Consider the following 20,730-nt stretch of genomic DNA (forward strand, 5'->3'; position numbering starts at 1 on the left):
TGTGAATCAGGATGACAGGTTTGGTTACGTGAACTCTAGTAGTTATTTTGTACACAAGCTGAAAGCTTCTATAGTCGAGACTAAATGAATGTCAAACCAAATAAGCTGTTTGTTAAAAATAGTTTGATAATACATTATTCAGTCGTAGAGTTACTTTAGCATTACCAGTATATGACTTTGCTAAGTATTTATAACATAGTTGTTTTCATCTTATAACTTTGGTTTTCGTATTTTATGTGTTAGATATGCAGAACAAGACAGATCCCCTCGGGATAGAGATTGCATTGATTACAGCAGGTCGGACTATGAGCGTTCAAGAAGAGGACGATCTCATGATGGTAGCATGGAGTCGCGGTTAGTACTGGAAATTTTAACTATAGAAAAATCACACTCGTTTAAATTTTTTTTTACGCTTCATAATGAAAACAATAATAGCTAATTTTAAACGGATGTTCTTAGGTGCCAGGTTTCTAATAAAGACTTCATGTGGATTAACTCCTTACTGCAGTAAATATATGAGGTAGATACTATTGTGTATTTTATAGACGAAGAAACTGAGGCATAGAGAATTAAGTCATTTGTTTTTGTTTTAGAAGCAAGTCTGTGGCAAGGCCAGGTCTGTCTGACCCTGAGCCTAAGCTCTTATTCATGATATGATACTGTAGTGCATGAGGATGAGTTTTTGAGGTCCCTTACTGAGTGAAAGTCATTGATACCATATGGATAGAGTGATCTCAGTTTACTTTGCTGCATGATGGCACTAGGACAGTGAGAGTGAAGCTGCCCGTCTAGTTTTTATCTAAATATATTCTTTCCTGAGCCTTTGGAGAATTTGAATACCCACCTTATTATTGGTCATCCGTGTTCAAAAACTTGTCTACCATATTTTATTGTTCACTGAGGTCTGTATCCTTTTGATATCTCCCTCATATTACCCACTCCATGACTACCAAGACTATACCCCCATTAAAATTTTGATTAAATTCCTCTGCAGTTTGGAGCTAATCACGTTATGTGATATCTGCAGCCAAAATTTCCTTCTCACTACTTACTTTCTAATATACTATATCTAAAACCAAAATGTCAGATTAAATTAACCTCCAAAAGCCAGGCTCATCTGCTATCACCTTAATGACACCCATTAAGAACAACGACTGCAATCATAATTGGTGAGCTGGGCATTCTGCATACTTTGTCAAATATGGTTAAAACACTTAAAACTAGATACTATTTTTCACAATTTACAAATTTTAAAAAGTGAGTTTGAAGGGATTAAGTGATTTACCTGAGGTTGCAGTTGCCTATCTGGTTGACAATGAAACTGGGATTTGAATTCAATTTTGACTCCAATGCCCGTGTTTTTTTCCAAAATCTCTGACTGTTGCCTCATTGTAACTGTCTTTGGTCCATTGTATGTACATAAGTCTCATTTGACCCGTACAACAATACTATGAAGTAAGCAGACTGTGTATTATGTAGAAATAAAAGCTAACAGTATGAAAGCATTGGAAGAGATGCTATTTAGTCTCAAAGAAGACTGACTCTGTTACCTCTGCACTCCGAAGGTCCAAATATTAAAATTATAAAGATGCAAGTTGATCAGCCAGCTAGCAGTCTTACCTAGTGTTTCTCAGAAGAATCATAACCGATGCCAGTAAATTCCTGCTGTAGCTGCTCTCTTGGAACATATCACACTCACAATAAGAAGCAACTCAGTTGCAAATCACTGCCTAGATTTCAGTGCACCTGGCTTTGTGACTAATTAACGTGTCTATTTGGAACCACTTTTCTTCCCTTCTGTTCACTGTGTCTCCGTGGATAGTGGTATATACTTAAGTTTCAAAGCAGCTTCTCTGCATCTACCTGGCTAGGTGACTGCTTTCTCTTTGTGTAAGTTGTATTACTGTTTGTTAAGACAGACCATCTCAAATACACCCTTCCTAGATCTAGCTAAAATCTAGCCAGCAGTTTCCTGGTAATAGTGATAAATGAAACTTGTTTTTATTTACTGTATTCATTTAACTCATGGTGCCCAAAGTGTGAGCAGAATGATCTGAGTTTCCCAGGTAGTATAGGTAAAAAATAACTAAGTGGACAAATTCTTCTCAGAAAAAATAGCAAAAAGCAGGTATATACTATTTCCCATTAGTTCTTGATAATTTCAGAGAATAATACCTTGATTGTTTTAAAGATGTTAGCCTAAGAATGGATACTCACTCACTGTTTCCCATTAGTTCTTGATCATTTCAGAGAATAATACCTTGACTGTTTTAAAATGTTAGCTTCAGAATGGATACTCAGCTACAAAAATGATAGCTTAAGAATGGGCACTTATTATAGGTAGAAAATAGTTGATTTTTTTTACACTGTCTCAAATAACCAGATGTTTCTGATATTCTGAGGTTTTAATTTTTTTTTTTTTTTCAACGTTTTTTATTTATTTTTGGGACAGAGAGAGACAGAGCATGAACGGGGGAGGGGCAGAGAGAGAGGGAGACACAGAATCGGAAACAGGCTCCAGGCTCCGAGCCATCAGCCCAGAGCCTGACGCGGGGCTCGAACTCACAGACTGCGAGATCGTGACCTGGCTGAAGTCGGACGCTTAACCGACTGCGCCACCCAGGCGCCCCACTGATATTCTGAGGTTTTAAATGCCACTTCTGTGGAGGAATAATTTCAAATGTTACAGTTTTTTAAGATAATTTTACTTCTAAATTGCCATTTGGAGATAAATTCTGGTTTCTTTTTTATACAGTTTATCATGTATGTCAGAGGCTAAATTGTCTTCTTAAAACACAATTTTCACGTCATTATCACACTCAAAAGCTACTAATGATTCCCCATCAACTCCAGTATAAAACACTTGAAGTCTGTTCCTTGTCTTTAAAGATTTCATAGTCTGACTCAAATTCATCTTTCCAACTGACATTGTACATGATTCCTTATTGTTTCCTGACTATTCTGCTAATTAGCTTGAACATCCCTGCTCACTTTTCTACTAGTTACTCTGTCTTCCACTAGTTGCAGAATGCCCTCCTTCCTCCTCCACTTTCCTCTACTTGCCCCAGTGTAAATTCTGTCAAGCTTTGAAGACCTCTTTTAAGTTCTATCTTCTCTGTGAAGCACTTCCTCACCATTCCAAACCACTTTTCCTTATCTGAATTTGTGACCTGCAAATGGTATTGCTCATTTGGTATGTAGCTCATTTAAGAATGTAATTTATATGGTCTTTTCTCCAAAAAAAAAAAAATTTTTTTTTTAAATATTACAGAAGTAGGGACCGAGAAAAACGCAGAGAAAGAGAAAGAGATGCTGATCGTAAAAGGTCTCGGAAATCCCCGTCTCCTGGGAGAAGAAGCCCAGAACCGTCAGTAACCCAGAATTCCCCTGCTCAGGATGAACCTACTGCAAAGAAGAAGAAAGATGAACTGGATCCTCTTCTTACTCGTACTGGTGGAGCATATATTCCTCCTGCGAAGCTCAGGATGATGCAAGAGCAGATTACAGATAAAAACAGGCATGTTAATATCACTAAGTGTACAAAGCGAAGATACCCTTTCTGAAAAAAAATCAACTGTGGTCTAATTAACCTTGGCTATTGAGAGTTTACTTTTACCAGTCCAAAATGGTAGAGACCTCAAATTAGACTTCTCTTCTTTATTCCGTAAGCTCCCTTGGAGCTCTGCTTACTATTTGCCCTGACATTAGCTCAACATTTTTTTTTTTTTTTGCATGAGTAAATCAAAGAGTTTAAGGAAAGATCTTTTATTTTTACTATTTTCAAACTATTCCTTTTATAGTTGTATGCATGCCTATTAGTAGTATCCATTTTTCATAGATGGTCAAGAGCATTATTGATATTTTAGAGCTAAAATGGATCTTTCCAGTTATACCAAACCAAGAGTGGCAAACTTTTTCTGTGAAAGGCCAGGTAGTAAATATTTTAGGTTTTATGCGTTGTTCTGTCTGTTGCCGCTGCTCGACTCTGCTCTTGAATGCTGTGAATACAGCCATAGGTGATATGTAAACAAATGAATATGGCTTTGTTCTAGTTAAGCTTTATTTATAAAAATGGACTATAGGATGCATTTGGGTCATGGATGTAGTTTGCCAACTCCTATACTAATCTATGACATCAAGTTGACAGTTTTCTCTACCCATACTTTTCTTAGACCATACCATGTTAGACTATAATTTTTTGCTAAGGCAAACAGTCGAAATTCATATGTGAACATACACCCTGAAAATACATATCTTCACTTCCATTTTCAAAATAATTGAGACAAGAAGAACTATGTATGAAAATACAGCTAAGTTTTCAAGATGTTATTCTCTAGCAGAATGAGGTAATACAATCCAAGATTGAAATGATCACTCAGTTGCCAGTTAGGTAATAAAAAGATGGGATAGAGGGTAGCTACACTTTAAGAAAAACAGATTTCCAGGTGAGCCAGTAGTGTTCCCACATCTTTCATAGGTATTTTAATGGCAACTTGAAAGTACTTGAGAACCTTTTTATAAATGAAATCTAAAGTTACTTCATGAATTGGCTGGAAGTAGAAATGCCATTTATATCAAGTATAAATATTTGAGATAAAATTTGTAAAATTTATGATCTAGAAAGGGACATTAGATGACATTAAATTTAAAACTAATTAGTAAGTTTCTCTGTATGTGTCATATTCCAGTACTTGCTGGCAATGCCTGCAGTGTTATGTTGGGAAGGGATTTGGAAAGGGCTTCTGTGGTCAGTAGGAGCTTCATGAACATGTAAGCATTTTGCTCTCTGCTCTCCGAGGCAGTAGTAGCAGCATTGGTGAGAAAGAGTCATGGTCCCCAATTCTGTCCAAAGCAATCCTAATTGTAAAAGACCAGAGACATTGTTATTAAGCCAAGTCTTACTTCCTTGTAAATAAAGTGAGTGGAGAAGAGTCCACAGTGTATGTAATTTTACACAGATTCCTGGAAGATAATTTTATATACATTTTAAGTCTGTTCATAGGCAGGGGACAAGGAACAAAGAGAAGTAGAAGTCTCTAAAAGAAGCCTACAGACTTTGCTTTTAGTAGATATTAAGTCAGGTGAATTGTATTCTTAATTAGGCTTCTTAATTAGGAAGTACAATTGTACTTGATTAGTTTTTTTCCAAGCTTTATATAGAGAGATTGGTTGTGTATCAACAATCTTATTAATTAGGCTAGTTTTTAAGCCATTGATCTTCTTTCTCAAATAATAGCATACTAAAGGGATGAGGTTGGGGGCCATTGGGAGTGTTCTGCCCACCTCAGATGCAGGCATTTAGGGGATACATGATCTATACGGAATTTAAAACAATATAATTAGCTGCAGGTGAGTCCACTTTTTGTCCTCAGTATCTTCTGAGGACAATACCAGTGATGAAATAACTCTTCTGCACCAGGGCAGACTGCTCTCACCACCTCTGCCTTGGTAAGCCACTGCAGAACAGGGACTCGTAACCTACAGACCTTCTACCCATGGGTAGAATTTAGGCAATCTGTGAATGTAAGTGGAAAGAAAAAATTGCATCTTTATTATTACTAATCTCTCACTAAAATTTGGCATTTCTTTATATTAGGAATGTAGACAATAGATCATAGTATTAACAGACTATTTGTTGCAAATATCTCAAAATATTGTTTATGGCCATGCTAATTTGGAAATTAAAGAAGTGATTAGGCCCACCACCACCTTGTATTGTTTAATGTGTTAAGCCCATAGAGGGGCTCCTGAATGTCTCAGTCGGTTAAGCTTCCAACTTCAGCTCAGGTCATGGTCTTGCGGTTCATGAGTTTGAGCCCGGCATCGGACCCTGTGCTGACACCTCAGAGCCTGGTGCCTGCTTCAGATTCTTTCTCTCTGCCCCTCCCCTACTCGCCCTCTGTCTCTCTCCCTCTCCCAAAAATAAATATTTTTAAAAAACACACACACATAGAATATTGTATCAAACTTTTTTTCTTTTCATGCTTTGAAAACTATTTAAATATGATTGCTATCCTTTGTAGTCCTATATATTTATATATATTATTCCAAGAAGTCCATCAGCTTCACCAGACTGCCGGAGAAGTATAAGGAAGAAAAAAAAGATATGACTTTCTGCAGGTGAAATCATATTTCACAGAGAAATAAATGTAAAAACCATAAAATTTTAGAACTTTAAAAGAAAATAAACCCAATTAGGCTAAATTATTTGCCTGAGATCTAAGTTAAAAAACAGCCAACATAGCTGTGGGATTACTGCCTAAATGTAGAGATGTTCTTTAAAATACAACAGTCTTTCAGCCCTATGATTTCATGTGACCTTCCCTTTTCCTGTAAATTTTACCATTTCTTTATAGTTTAAAATATTTGTTTTCTTTTTCATGCTTTTATGAGAAAGGTCATAATAAAAATCTCCATTTTATGGCTTATATTTGGATACTTCATATTATAATTTAAATTTTTTAAAACTGTCATTTTTAAATATTTTTTAAAGATAATTTAAAGTAAGTGAATGTTATAATGTAAAATAAATATGCATTGAATCTAATAAATGGATGTTATGATTTGTAATGTACATGGATATAAGAATAAAACATTATCCTTACATGATTTTATTATATTATTAAAGAGAAGAGATCTATAGATGAGCATCATATGTATAGAACATCAAATATGGTTTAGGATATAATCTATGTATTTGTAGTCATATAGTCATATATTTTACTGCACTTTAAGGTCATTGTGAATATAATGTTAAAAACAAAGGAACACTAAGTATTTTTTAAGTTCTTATTATAACCTCTTGTTATTGTAATCATTGTGTAAGTTTTCATTTTATTAAAATCAATTCTTTTTAGCTTAGCATACCAGAGGATGAGTTGGGAGGCCCTAAAGAAGTCAATCAATGGTCTTATCAACAAAGTCAACATTTCTAATATAGGTATTATTATTCAAGAACTTCTTCAAGAAAATATAGTTAGAGGAAGGTAAGCATCAACTATTTTATTTATAGTATTTCATAGCAATTTTTCAAAGGAACATAATATCCACATGGACAGTAATCACTGATTCATTGTGCTGCTTTAATAGTAGTTGAGAATAATTATTTAAAATGCAGTTCTTGTAAAAATGTAAACTACTAACAAATAACTTGTGCTTCACTGTTAGAAATTGCATGGAGTTTTTGCTTTTTGAAAAGGTTTGATGTCACATACTGATTTTGGGGCAGATATTTGTTTACTGAATACTTCTAATTTAAACTCATGAGGAATAATGAATATTTTATTATATTTTTATTATATTTATATTATATTTATTTATTATTAAAATGTTATTATATAACGTTCATTTCTAATGAAAGCAAAGTGAGAATGGGAAAGAAATGAGAAAAATCAGTGGTAAATTTTAGAAAAGCAGAAGGGAGTGACAGTCATTTTCTCTGTGGTTTTAAATGGTCATGATTTTAAAAGGGTCAGGAAATAGAAATATTTCATATGCTATTTTTTATTTTAAAATCTGAGGGATGCTTTCCTATGTCATTTCACATGACCTTGATTTATCATCTCAAAAACATTATGGGGAGGTCATATAAAGTAAGGTGTAGCATGTTGTGGGGATATAAAAAGTTGACCAAGAGGCACCCACTGTCCTTAAAAGGTAGGTAGAGCTCTCCCGTTTTAGTCAGAAAGCAGCAGAAGCTTTATGGGTTGCTTAAGATCTCACAGTTTATAAGCTAGGTGTTCTTTTCTCATTTTCTACTCTGGTGATTCAGTTGTCAAAGTTAAACCTAATAACTGTTAAGATATTGTTTTCCTGCCTTTTGGCAATCCGGTAATTATTTGTCATTACATTGCTAAAAATAACTCTTCAGTTAGCTCACTTTGCATTTCTCCCCTTATCAAATGCATATACAACCATGCTTACTTCAGAATGAATTAGAAGTGGAACGTTTTATTTTCCTGTCATTGTTTTAGCATTATTATTCTTGCAATGCTTTAACTATGTCTGTCTCATAGCAGTATTCCAAACCTTCATTTTACTAACATAGGCTTAAAGATGGAAACCATCCAAATTTGTCTTTAATCACAGAATTAATTTTATATAAATGATGGGCTCACAGTGGAAATTCAACTTCTAATTTTAGTTTTTGATGCAGATCTTTTTTTCCTTCACTTTTTTGAAGATGTAAAACATATTAGTATAAAATGCTTTAAAAACTCAAATTCATGATTAGATCGAAGAGACATAAGTAAGGAAAAGAGGAATTTAGAGAAAAAAAATTTTTGAAGAAAATAATTGTAGACAAAGCTGTTTTAAAAACACGGATTCGAAGTTTTGTTTTTCAAAAGTTTTTGTTTATCAGTAAGACTAGATAAGGTGAGGAAGATTTAGTCCAGTTTTAGCTATTGTGTTTATTTACAGATGAGTCATATTGCTGGATTTTAAATGTTTTTTTTTCTTTTAATTAATTTGGTGATTATTGACTCTTTTTTTTCTTTTTTAAACAGAGGCCTGCTGTCCAGATCTGTTTTGCAAGCACAGAGTGCTTCTCCGATCTTCACCCATGTTTATGCAGCATTAGTGGCAATTATCAACTCAAAATTTCCACAAATCGGAGAATTAATCCTCAAGAGGTTAATTCTTAATTTTCGAAAAGGCTATCGAAGAAATGATAAGGTATATATTATGGGCTTGTAAATTGCCTGCCACATAGGGACAGACTAATCTATTATCAACAGTGGTAAGCAATATTGATTGCTACATAGGAATTCCTTGCATTCCTTTCATGAGAACATTTTTTTGTTTTATTAAATATCCCTGGCGACTAATGATGAGCCACAGACACAATGGCTGTAACTGCAGAATTGTAATTATTTAGCCAGAAACGGCACTATTTCACATGTAATAGTTTTTATCTTATAACTTTCTGTACTATAAAAATTACGTTTGTGTGCTACATATTTTAAGTAGTGTGTAAGTGAGCTGGAGATTCAGTAGTTAACTGAAAATTGGTTTTAGTTTATAGATTAACTTTGTCTCTGTTCACTTTTCAGCAACTTTGTCTTACTGCTTCAAAATTTGTGGCACATCTTATTAACCAAAACGTGGTAAGTAATTTTTAATACTTGATCCCGTTCAGTGGCATTAGACCACATGCTTGATGCCACTTCATTGATACATCTCTATTTTTGTTTCTCCTTGTAGTCTTTCAGAAAAGTATCTTGGATGATATTTTAGTTTTAAAACTATAATAAACGTGTTTAACATTCTTAAATAAAAAGAGGAACACAGAACAGTATTTTATCACATTGATAATACTATATGTGGTTATTCAACTATAAATTATTCCTTCAAAGAATGTAATTTAATCATACTTATAAGACAATAAAGTTGATATTTCTTCTACTCTTTTCTCCTGTACCTGTTGTTTTGAGAACCTCGTGCTGATATTCTATTCTATAAGAAATTCTTTTCTCTGCAAAGTCATATATTCTTAGAATCAGTTTATAAAATACAAATTTTAAGTAATTCTAAGTAATTTTAATCTGTTTTAAATGTAAATAGTTTTGTCTTTTTATTGTTCAGGTTTTATGATTATTTTGTATTCATCCATTGATCTATTTGAGAGGGTTTTTTTTTAATTTAATTTCTGTTTAAACTTGAAAATAATAAAGTTGCTCTTATTAGCACTCAAAGGTTTCTTTCTACATATAAGATGAAGAATTTTGAAGTCACACTTAATCTTATTTATCTACCATTAATATTTTAATTCTTTCCTACATGAAGTTCTTTCCAGTGTTCACTCTTAGAAATCTATTAGATTTTAACCTAATAAGTTAAATTACTACAATGCTAACCTGCTTCTTAAGACCATGGAGACTTAATTTCACGTGCCTATAACAGAACAGATAGTAAGTTTTAGTTTTGAATGTATATTAACTACACTCATTTTGAAGATCTTTTTGGCATTGCTACAAAACAGTTAAAATGTTAAATATTTTAGATCTTCTCAATTTTGGTACAAGGCAATATTTTCTAATCACTGATATAAGACTGTTAAGACGTGTTTTTGATATTGTGCTCAATGGAAAGAATATTTTCCTAAGAGTTAGACTGTTTCCCTCCCCATCTCAAAAGAAGGATTCAACCTTAGAAAGGCATATAGAGAGTGTCTTAAAAGTGCCTCCCGGTACATTTTCTTTTCACAGCAAAGCTTCTCAGGAGAATTTTATTCCCACCCTTGCTGGCATTATGTAGAAGTACTAAGTTTCAAACGTGACCAGTGTAAATAACTTGATTTAGTTAAAAAAAAAAAAAAAAAAAACAGAGGGAAGTATTTCAAAAGTGTCCTTGAGTACCAGAAACAGTTAAGATATTTTTGGATAAAATCATTCATATAATTTATGAACTATTTGCTAAATAACAGAGTGGCTAATAGAATGACCTGGGAAATGGCTGTAAAGACTTGTGGTTGTGAAGAAGGGTATTAGAAAAAATATAGTATTACTATTCTTCACATAGTGATTGTAAAAAATTAGTACATAATTTTTAACTTATATTTGGAAGTTAATTATGGCATTTCCTATAAACATATTGTTTGATACATGTAGTGTGTAAGAAGAATTATTTCTTCTGGAGATAAATCAAATAGTTGTATTCAGTATAATTTAGATTTTTGGAACAATCATCTGGAAATTTTTAACAGATGCATAATGAAAGTAAAAAAAATTGTATCCCATATTTGGAGTATTTCTATATGCATTATAAAACTTTGCTCATCAAATGTATAATATTATTACTGCAAAAACAAGATTTGCTAATTTTTTAAATTACTATTAATAGTAGGTTAATGTATTTAAAAATATTTTCTCTATTCCATATGTCTTCATTCTGTTTAAGGCACATGAAGTTTTATGCCTAGAGATGCTCACTTTGCTCCTGGAAAGACCAACTGACGATAGTGTTGAAGTAGCTATTGGTTTTCTCAAGGAATGTGGCCTTAAATTAACACAGGTGTCACCAAGAGGAATCAATGGCAAGTATATGCTCTCAGTTTGATATCGAGCTTTGGCTTGAGTATTATATTTTTTGCTTATTTTCCTGTTTTTTTCTTTGATTTTAACTTTAGCTATATTTGAGCGCCTCCGAAATATTCTCCATGAGTCTGAAATTGATAAAAGAGTTCAGTATATGATTGAAGTGATGTTTGCTGTACGGAAGGATGGATTTAAGGACCACCCTGTTATCCTAGAAGGACTTGATTTAGTAGAAGAAGATGATCAGTTCACTCATATGCTTCCTCTGGAGGATGACTATAATCCAGAAGATGTTCTTAGTGAGTCAGAGGTTGGGGGAGATTTGGGACATGGGACACCAACAAATGTAAGTATAGAAAATAAACACTATTTTTTAATTTCTTTTTTTAAAGATGTTTTCAAGATGGATCCTAATTTCATGGAGAATGAAGAGAAGTACAAAGCTATTAAGAAAGGTAGGTAGAATTTTATAGTCTATTTTGGATTAGTAGAAGCAATTCATGTAGCTCTATAATACTAATAGAAAGGTTTAGATCACTGACCTGATGAAATCTCTGCTCTTATGAAGCCATTTTCTTCACTTTTTTCCCCATGCATTAGTATTCTGCCTAGTGCTTGTTGGTGGTATTACTTCATTCTAAATTATGTACCTCTTTGTCCCTCTCCTCTTTCCCTGTGTTTAAATTATACAGCCCTTAAGTCTTATTCCTCTTAAGAAATATCCATATATTACTAATGGCCTTTATTTTATTTACTACCACTTAAGAATTACTGGTGGCTTTCATTTTAACTTCACTGCCACCTAAGAATTAGTACTTAAGTTTACCCCTGATTTAATGATCAACTGAATGCTATTCTTTTATTATAAAGTGCTGTACTTTATTATTTCTTGAGAGCAGATTGATATCCTGATAAAATCAATCAATTCCAGACAGGGTATCAATGGTCAATAAATTGGTTATTATTATCATTTGTATGTTGCCAATGTATTGTAAACACTAACTTTGGACAGACTTTGGTTTGTATTTTGTCTGCCTTTACAAGCTAAGTGACCTAGAACAAGTTACAAAACTTGTTTGATGTAAATGTTACTTGTTTAAGGATAAATAAAGTGTAGAGCCAGTATTTAGGCAATGTTTTTTTTTCACATTTGTATCATTTTTCTTCTAAAGCTAATATTCAGAATTACCTATATAATTATATTATAATTACAATTTTATGAGTTCCATTTCCCTCAAGCTGTGATTTTGTGTGAGGAGTACTTACTGTTCTGAAATCTCTCAGGAAGCAAGCAGGCAGCCTAGAGCTCTGTCACTGCCTGCATTTCCTATTTTAGTCATTTGGAAGTAGAATGAAATAGCAAGTAAAGTGTAAGCAGCTTCACATTTCTATACATTATTCTACAAATCTGGTTCAATAAATAGATTTCTCTTCTTAGGTACCAGGTTCCTAGGGGCATTTCACTGCAACGGCCAGATTCCTTTTGCTATTATAATTTAATTTCTAAACATGGAGAATTCCTTGGACCCATTTTGCCTTCTTTTCTTATGAACTTCCTTTTCTACAATATCCCTCAAAGATGCTAAATGGATTTATGGAATTTTTACCATACCTGTTGTTTTTGTTGTTGTTGTTTGTTTTTTTTAACTTGGGAACTCTCCATCCATTTCTTTACGATATCAGCAGTTGGGCAGTGCCAGGAAAGTGGTACTTTCTTTAATTGTAGCACTTTCTTAAACTCTTTGAACTCAAGATCCCTTTCTACTCTTAATGACTACTTTATGAGACAAAAGAAATTTAAGAAAAATGGCATGTTTCATATATTTTGTACAATTTAATATCTGACTTAATAGGAAATGGATTTTCATATTGTTTGTGTTCAGTCTATTGCAGTAGGTTGTTTGGATGTATAGGAAAAAAATTTCGCCTCACAGATAATATGTGGTTGGAAAAGAGAGAAGCATTTTAATAGCCTTTTCAGATAATGTGTATATTCTTCCTTAAGAGTATGCCTGTATTTAAAAGCTAATAGTTTTGGGTGTTTTGTTTTTTTGTTTTTTTTTTTTAATGTTTATTTATTTTGAGAGAGAGAATGCAAGATGGGGAGGAGCAGAGAGAGAAGGAGAAATAGAAGGAGAGAATTCCAAGCAGGCTCCATGCTGTGGGCACAGAACCCAAAGTGGGGCTCAGTCACATGAACCATAAGATCATGACCTGACCCGAAATCAAGAATCGGACACTTAATTGACTAAGTTACCCAGGTGCCCCCAAAAGCTGATAGTTTCTTAAAGACTAATTGAAATGTGAAACCTGAAACAGTATTCATGAATTTTCATACTCTATTACATTAAAATCCCCTGGCATATCACTTTGAATGGATCTTTTACCCATGCATGATTTCATAACATGCTCCACTGATCATTTGGGAAATAGCAGTTCACGCAGTTATGCATATCTTCCAAGTGTTAACATGTTAACATTATCAAAATTAAATTAGCACAGTATCAAGAAATCACATTTATTAATATTGCCACCTGTCTTACCAGAGAAGTCTGAGTATTGGGAAACTGTCAAGCTCACAAGAATGGATACGAGTTTTCTAAAACTCTAATTTTCTCTTGAGAATTCTGATTTTATCATGGGGGTAAATATTTTCAATTGTTTTCCTTGAAGTGACAGTCTCACTTTGTTTATATTTGAGAAAATGTCTGACAAAATGCCTAACAACTAACATCAGCCATTCTGTCAAGTAAAAATGAAAAATGTAGCAAATTCCTGTGGCAGGTCAAGCAGTCACATATGTGCTTTTCTCTAAGATAACCATCACCATTGTGCATCTGTCTTTAACAGAAGGGCCGTACATGAACTTCGTTTTGTTGTTCATGCCTATGTATGCCTACACATAAGGACTGAGATTTAATGAAATGAAATGCCCTTCCTCTTCAAGGGCATTCTTAAGTCAGACTGGCTTTTTAAAACCTCCTGCAAGAGCATGGCAGTAAAGAGCACAGTGACTGGTGCAGTCTGGTGCCTTGATTTGTGCTCAGGTTGCAGTGGTTTCAACCCCCATTGCTTTTGGGCCACTGTAGATGTCAGCACAGTGAAAAGGCAGATAATGTCTTTGTATTGTTATGAAAACAATTTTGACTCGCAGACCACCTGACAGGCCTCACTGACCCCCGAGGGACTCACAGAGCATACTTTGAAACCACTGCTTCATTCAGTTAATGAAATCCAATTGTCATTGCCTAAGTGATTTCAGTAAGTAGATTCTAAAGTGGAGAGATGAGGAGAGGATGATGTAAACGACTAGACAATTCATTTGACCTTCATTCGTTCATAAAATGTTCTAGAACTGGCATAAAAAAAAATGGCCACAGCAGGAAGTGGGCACAGCTTTAGTAATTAGCACCTTAGAGTGACCCAGGTGCACTTGTGTTTTAGGTCTTACAGCATTTGGGAAAACAGCAGGAGTGCCTGTCTTCCTACTATTGAATGCTAAATAGTTTCTTCTCTTAAAAGTCTGTCTAAGCCACATTATATAATGGGAAACTAGACACATTAGATTATTACTTGAAGTCACATTTGTTAGAAGTATTCTTGGGATTTGTGTATCAGCTAAGGATTGAATGACACCTCTTCATTTTAATAAAATGATTTATTTTTTAAGATAGGAAGTTTTCTGCTAACATTAAATGTTATATGTAGCTCCTGATTTATAGTGCTCAGTTAAATATGAGAAAGTAGAATTTTCCTAAAAATAAGTTCACCCCAAAACTTTATATTAAAATCTCTGATTGTAATAGAAATGCAGAAGTGAAGTATTAGCCAGGTTTGTAAAATCTTTTATCTGATTAATAGAGGACACCATTGGGCAAAATACAATTTTAGTTTTTGTCATTTGTTAACTGTTAATATGGTGACTGGACCCACGTAGTATCTGATTTACATCACTGTTTTCATCTCCTTCTGAAGGTGAGTTGTATTTTAAGAAGCAATTTTGCAGTGAAGCGCTTATCTTACTAGTTTTTTTTAAGGCTTTTAAACTTGTTTCTGTTTACACATGGAAAGTCTTTAGATTAATTGTAATGTTCTATTTAAGTATACATAAGAATAAAAATCTCATCACTGTTTATTTAAAGTAAACACTAAATTATGCAATTATTTTTTCTTCGTTCTTAATCTTTCACAAAACATTCTTACCCTAAATTCTTTTTTTCCTAGATCTAGCATTAGCGTTTTATAGTAGATGATCTCTTTTTTGATGCTGAACTATTATTTTGACTCCAGTGTACCTGTTTCCATTCATAATTTATTTTTCCAGTGGTCTTGCTCTTTTGGAAAACCTTCATCTACTATTTCTTTGTTCTTTTCATCCCTTCCTTATTTTATGACCATTTTCTAGCTGGCAGAAGAATGATACATACGGCTCTCTGACCACCTAGGCAATAACATAGGCCGGGGTGATCATCTTTGTTGGGTGGTAAACTGGAACAACACTATGGATTTCGGCCAACTGAGAATTATCTTCTCAGAATGAGATTCATGTGTATCACTTGCTCACTGATACTTTCCTATACTTTGTTCTGGTAGAAATTCTTGATGAAGGAGATAGTGACTCAAACACAGACCAAGATGCTGGAAGTAGTGAAGAGGAAGAGGAAGAAGAGGAGGAAGAGGGAGAAGAAGATGAAGAAGGTAAAAGTGTAGCTCGTTCAAATAATACTGTAAAATATTCTGAAATTAAATTAATTTTAATGTAATCCTCTAAAATAAATTAGGATTGTTCATTAAATTTATTTATTATTTATGTATTATATTATTTAATTTATTAAACTGACATTATCCTTTAAAATTAATTAATAAATTAATTCTAATGTAATCTTCTAAAATAAAATCTGTGGAGGCCTGGGAATTGCTACTGGCATCTGGTAGCTGGAGGCGAGGGATGCTGTTAAACATACTACAAGTCACAAGACTGCCCCCCAGGACAGATTATTATCTAGCCAGTAAAGTCAGTATTACTAAGGTTGAAAACTCTGCTCTAAAAGTATTAAACAAGGAAATCATTTTTTTAATATCAGCATAATTTTAATTTGACATTTTATGCATGTGACTATAAACTGTGAAAAAGATGCATTCATGTTGAGTGCATGTGATTTCTGCAACCCTGGCATGAATGTGATACATGAAAGTGATGAGGTATTTTCTATTCATTTTGGCAAAATAGAGTGGGGAGGCCAGAAGCTGTGTTTGCACAGAGCAGGCATGATCTTCTTTAGCTTTGATTGCTTTATTTCACAGAAAAGTAAGCTCAGAACTTTAGTTTGGTTAAGTCTCAGTTAAAACATCAGAACGTACATACACTGGTCATTATTTACTTATATTACATACTTGAAAATATTAAAAGTATATCTTTTCCTCCTAAGACACAATGCATTTTAGTTCTGTCTTGAAGTGTAATTAGTTTTCTGCAACATATTTTATAAAAGTAAATTCAATTTTTCCAGTGTCGTTCTTATTTAAAATGTTTCCTAACTACCTGTGTACTACATTTACTTCAGAATTTTTGTTTCATGTGAAAATACTGTTCAAATAAAAACTATTAAATATTTCTAAGAGAAGTTTCCATGAATTAGATAAGAGAAAATTTTGATAAATACACATATTTAAAATGGACCCATCCAGTCTGTCATGATAATCCAGTGTTCTCTGAAACTGAATTTCTACCTGTAAATTACAGTTCTTCCAAATTGTCATGTTTATAACTCTAGAAATAATATCTTAGCAAACAATACCATGAGCGCTGCCTTTTATAGTGTCTAAATGAGCAAGTGGCGCAGAAACAAAAATAATATTTCTGGCTTGATTCTGGACTTCTTTGAACTGACACAGTTATTAAAATACTCTAAGATATGACAAGAGACTAGAAATGGTTACTTTGAACTGCGCAGAAAAGAGTAGTATTATTATTAAACTAGATTCTAAATACTTATGAAAAATTATTATGTAGAGATACATGTACATTTCTTCACATTTATTTTTGTAGTTTTGTAATTGGTTATGTTTAATTTCTTTCAGGACAAAAAGTGACTATTCATGACAAAACAGAAATCAATCTAGTCTCATTTCGTCGTACAATTTATCTTGCTATTCAGTCAAGGTAAGATACTTTAGCTCTGTTGATCCTTGCTTTTCACAGGAGATGGAAAAGAAAATGAAATTTTTAGTATCTGATAACAGAAAACTAGACCATTTCAGGGATTCTCAAACTACCTGCCCAACTTCATAGATCCCTACTGTTGGTTCTTTGATTCAAAGGAAAATTATCTTTTCTTATTTGGAAGGTCTATTCATGTTACATAATTAAACAGAGTTCTTTTAACTGTCATTCCTCATAGTTAAATATAACTAATAAAAACCTGAAAACAACTCTATATTATAGAGCTGGCACAGTATATAATTGTGTAGTAGAAATTTAGCATTTTTTTAATTTGGTTTCTAATTCTGATTCTAAGCAGAGAAACACTGTTATGATAACTTTTGGATACTGATTTGCCGTGCGGATGGAAATGAATATAAATGGAAATAGGAATTAGGAGGTTTTGAGGACCCTTTGAAGTAATGTTAAGTAAGAACTACTATGATGTCATACGCATATCCTATTCCCTTTGAAGGCTGAGTTTGGTTTTGAAGAGAAATAAATGAAATATGAAATGCTTAGTACATCTGTTGTTTTTTATGCGAATCAACCTATTGATTTAATGGGCACAGTGTTTACATTTTACACTGGAGGATGAATGTTTTCTCAGTTTTGTTTTCTTACTAGGTTTTGTATATTTCCATTTCATATGATGTAATAGCAGAAATGATTCATACGTAGGAGTCATCCTGTTTTTATTCTGTCTGAAAACTTTTTGGCTTAGATTCATCTTCAGAAAGAAAAATGTTAAAAAGCAAAACATTGGCTAGAAATATTTTTGGTTTATCCTTACCTATTTCTTTGCCTCTCAAATGAAAGAAAAACTATTAAATATTTTTTCATACAAACTTAAAATGGAAAATGAGTTTTTGTTACAGATAAAAATTCTTAGAGTTTGACCTTTCATTTATCCTTTTTTACAAATTCAACAGTAATCACTTGTAAACAGTAGATTCACTGCTTTAATATTGCTGTTAACATTAATTTTGAAAGAGTTACAGTGGAGCTCTTTGAATAAGTATTTAAATAAAACTGTTTTTTTAGCTTACCAAACCTTGATAATCCTTGAATCACATGAAATATTTGAACAAGAAAGCATTAGGTCACAGTCACAATTACAGAGTGGTAAGAACTCTAGTAACAGCAATACTCTATTATATGTTAGTATTTTTTAAGAGTTTTGAGCCCCCAAATGCCAAGTAAAAATAATTTATTTATAACAAAATTTGCTGTACTTAATTTAAAGCTCATACAACTTTTAGGAAAGAACCACACAGACTTCAGCAGAAAGGTGTTTAAAGGACATGGTTGAGGGATTCATGTAATGGGATCCTGAAACATAAAGTTATCAAATAAATACCACTCTAGAACAATAAATGCTATTGTTGGTCAGTAAAACAGCAAAGTGATTTACTTTGGTTTTTTTCCCAAAGCAACAGTACTCAGTACTAATGATTTTAGTGAGATACATATAAACATCGGTGGGAATTTAAAGGGATACACTGTCTGCGGAAAGCCTTTTGGTAACATGAATCAAGGGCTTAGTGTCCATGCCGTTAGACAATCCTTTTTCATTATATTTCTTAAAGAAATACATACTGACAGAAATTACAGAGAGAATTGTTCAATATGGAAAAAAAAGAGACCATCTTGTCCAATACAAATAACAAAATGTCCAGTTTATGCCACCATTGAAAATCAGGCTAGGGGGGAATTATTACTGATTTGGGCAAGTGGTCTGACTTAATGTTCAGTGGGGAAAAAACTGTATAGACTGTATAGTACTGTACCAGTAGTATTTTCTTCACTGTTTCAATACGTAGGCAGATTCTAGAAGTAGTATATAACGTCTCAACAGTGGTTGTCTTGAGAGGAAATTGGATTATAGACTTTTTGTGTCTACTTTTTCCAGTTTTTTTTAGTCTTACATTGATAGTAAACCAATCTATACGAAATACAATATAAATCAAGAATGGAATATAACTCATCAAGTCAGATGGCAGTGAGGGCATCATACAGTTTGCTTTCGGAAATCTTGTAAACAAAACTAAGGTCGGACAGCTGAACTGTGTGGTGATTTTATTGTTTTTATTTCTTTCCTTTTAGACTTGTTGACTGATCTCACCAGCACTCTTTTTATCATCTTGTTACTATCCTGGTTCCTAAATGACCCTCTCTCATTGACACAAAACATAAAACAACACCGTTGGTTTTATTATTGAAAAGTAGACATTCCTGTTTATTCTTGCTTTCAAATGATGTTCCACTCTGATTTTGCATTTTTGAAGCTGTAGCATCAGAAGGAGGTGGGACTGTCGTTGCCCATCAGAGTTTCTTAGGTTGGAAACATCAACAAAACCATTTGTAAACACAGCTTGAAAACTAGTATCATGTAAAATCTTTTTTTCTGTACCCTTCCCTCAATACTTATTTGTGTTAAACCTGAAATTCATTTGACTTAGCAACCTAAGATAACTGAAATATCAAACTTAGTTCATTTAATATTCACGTTTAGTGTAACTTCAAAACAATCTTGATATGGGGAGTCACCAAATACTTTTAAAATAAAGCAAGAAGGAAAAGAGACTATCATACAGTTAATTTTCTCCCTGGTACTTACTAGATAAAAGGACAGTTGTAAAATATTTTCCTTGACTACTTATTTTTCAGAAATTTCATGGGTTTATTCCTGCATACTAATGCTCTTTCTTGAGGAAAATTAAAACTAGAAAAGAAAACACTGTGTCTTTCAAAATACTTTTTGGTAATACTGCTATATTCTTGAAGTTTATCAACTGTAGTTTAATATTTTAATCTTAGTGCTAGATATTTAATATTTCCCATTGCAAAAGCTCTTTATGATATATTTCTTTTTTCTTTATAGTTTTTTTCTTAATCCCATTACATTGTACCATCCACAGTTATTACTCTGTTGTGCTTATGAAGCTCAATAAGTATCAGAAACTAAGGAATACAAAGGAACTATAAAACTAAATTCATAATCATTCCGATTATTTTATCCTGATGTTATCAAAAGAATAAAGGTTGAACATTCTGCAAAAAGTACAAATATATTAGCATTATTCCTAAATTGAATTCACACTGAATTTGATAATTCTCTTAAGCATATTAGAATTATTTTTACTACAACTTATATGGCATAAAAGCAGTTTTTTTCCTTGTAAGTGATTTTGGTTATTTACTATTTTTATACTTAGTTTTTGAAAATGTAACACAAAAGCACTGTGTTTGAGTATGAATCAAGATAACTTGTAAATGTGGTGATTAAGCCCTAGATGTCATGATGGGCTCTGGAGCGTCTTTATCTCTTCCTGACTTGGGTCAGAGATAAGTGCAAGTAGTTAGCAGTGTAATAAAATTTGTCCACTTTGTATCTATATGTTTGCCTGTTCTGGGCATTTTATATAAATGGAATCATACTGTATGTGGTCTTTTATATCTGACTTTTTCCACTTAGCATAATTCAGAGTT

The 20,730-nt window shown here is 33.0% G+C and overlaps 1 protein-coding gene across 1 annotated transcript in view; it reads left to right on the forward strand.

The window, feature by feature from the left end:
- The window catches only part of CWC22 (CWC22 spliceosome associated protein homolog), a 56,261-nt gene that overhangs the window by 21,822 nt on the left and 13,709 nt on the right, over window positions 1-20,730 (forward strand). The window contains exons 4-13 of the mRNA XM_019461049.2: window positions 244-354; window positions 3,272-3,517; window positions 6,858-6,986; window positions 8,508-8,676; window positions 9,054-9,107; window positions 10,900-11,035; window positions 11,129-11,335; window positions 11,429-11,491; window positions 15,630-15,734; window positions 17,118-17,199. Of these exons, the coding sequence (XP_019316594.2) occupies window positions 244-354; window positions 3,272-3,517; window positions 6,858-6,986; window positions 8,508-8,676; window positions 9,054-9,107; window positions 10,900-11,035; window positions 11,129-11,335; window positions 11,429-11,491; window positions 15,630-15,734; window positions 17,118-17,199 (1,302 nt within the window). The remainder of the gene's footprint in view (window positions 1-243; window positions 355-3,271; window positions 3,518-6,857; window positions 6,987-8,507; window positions 8,677-9,053; window positions 9,108-10,899; window positions 11,036-11,128; window positions 11,336-11,428; window positions 11,492-15,629; window positions 15,735-17,117; window positions 17,200-20,730) is intronic.

Source organism: Panthera pardus, unplaced genomic scaffold, assembly GCF_024362965.1.
Source record: "Panthera pardus isolate Hobbes unplaced genomic scaffold, ASM2436296v1 HiC_scaffold_10, whole genome shotgun sequence".
Lineage (NCBI taxonomy): Eukaryota > Metazoa > Chordata > Mammalia > Carnivora > Felidae > Panthera > Panthera pardus.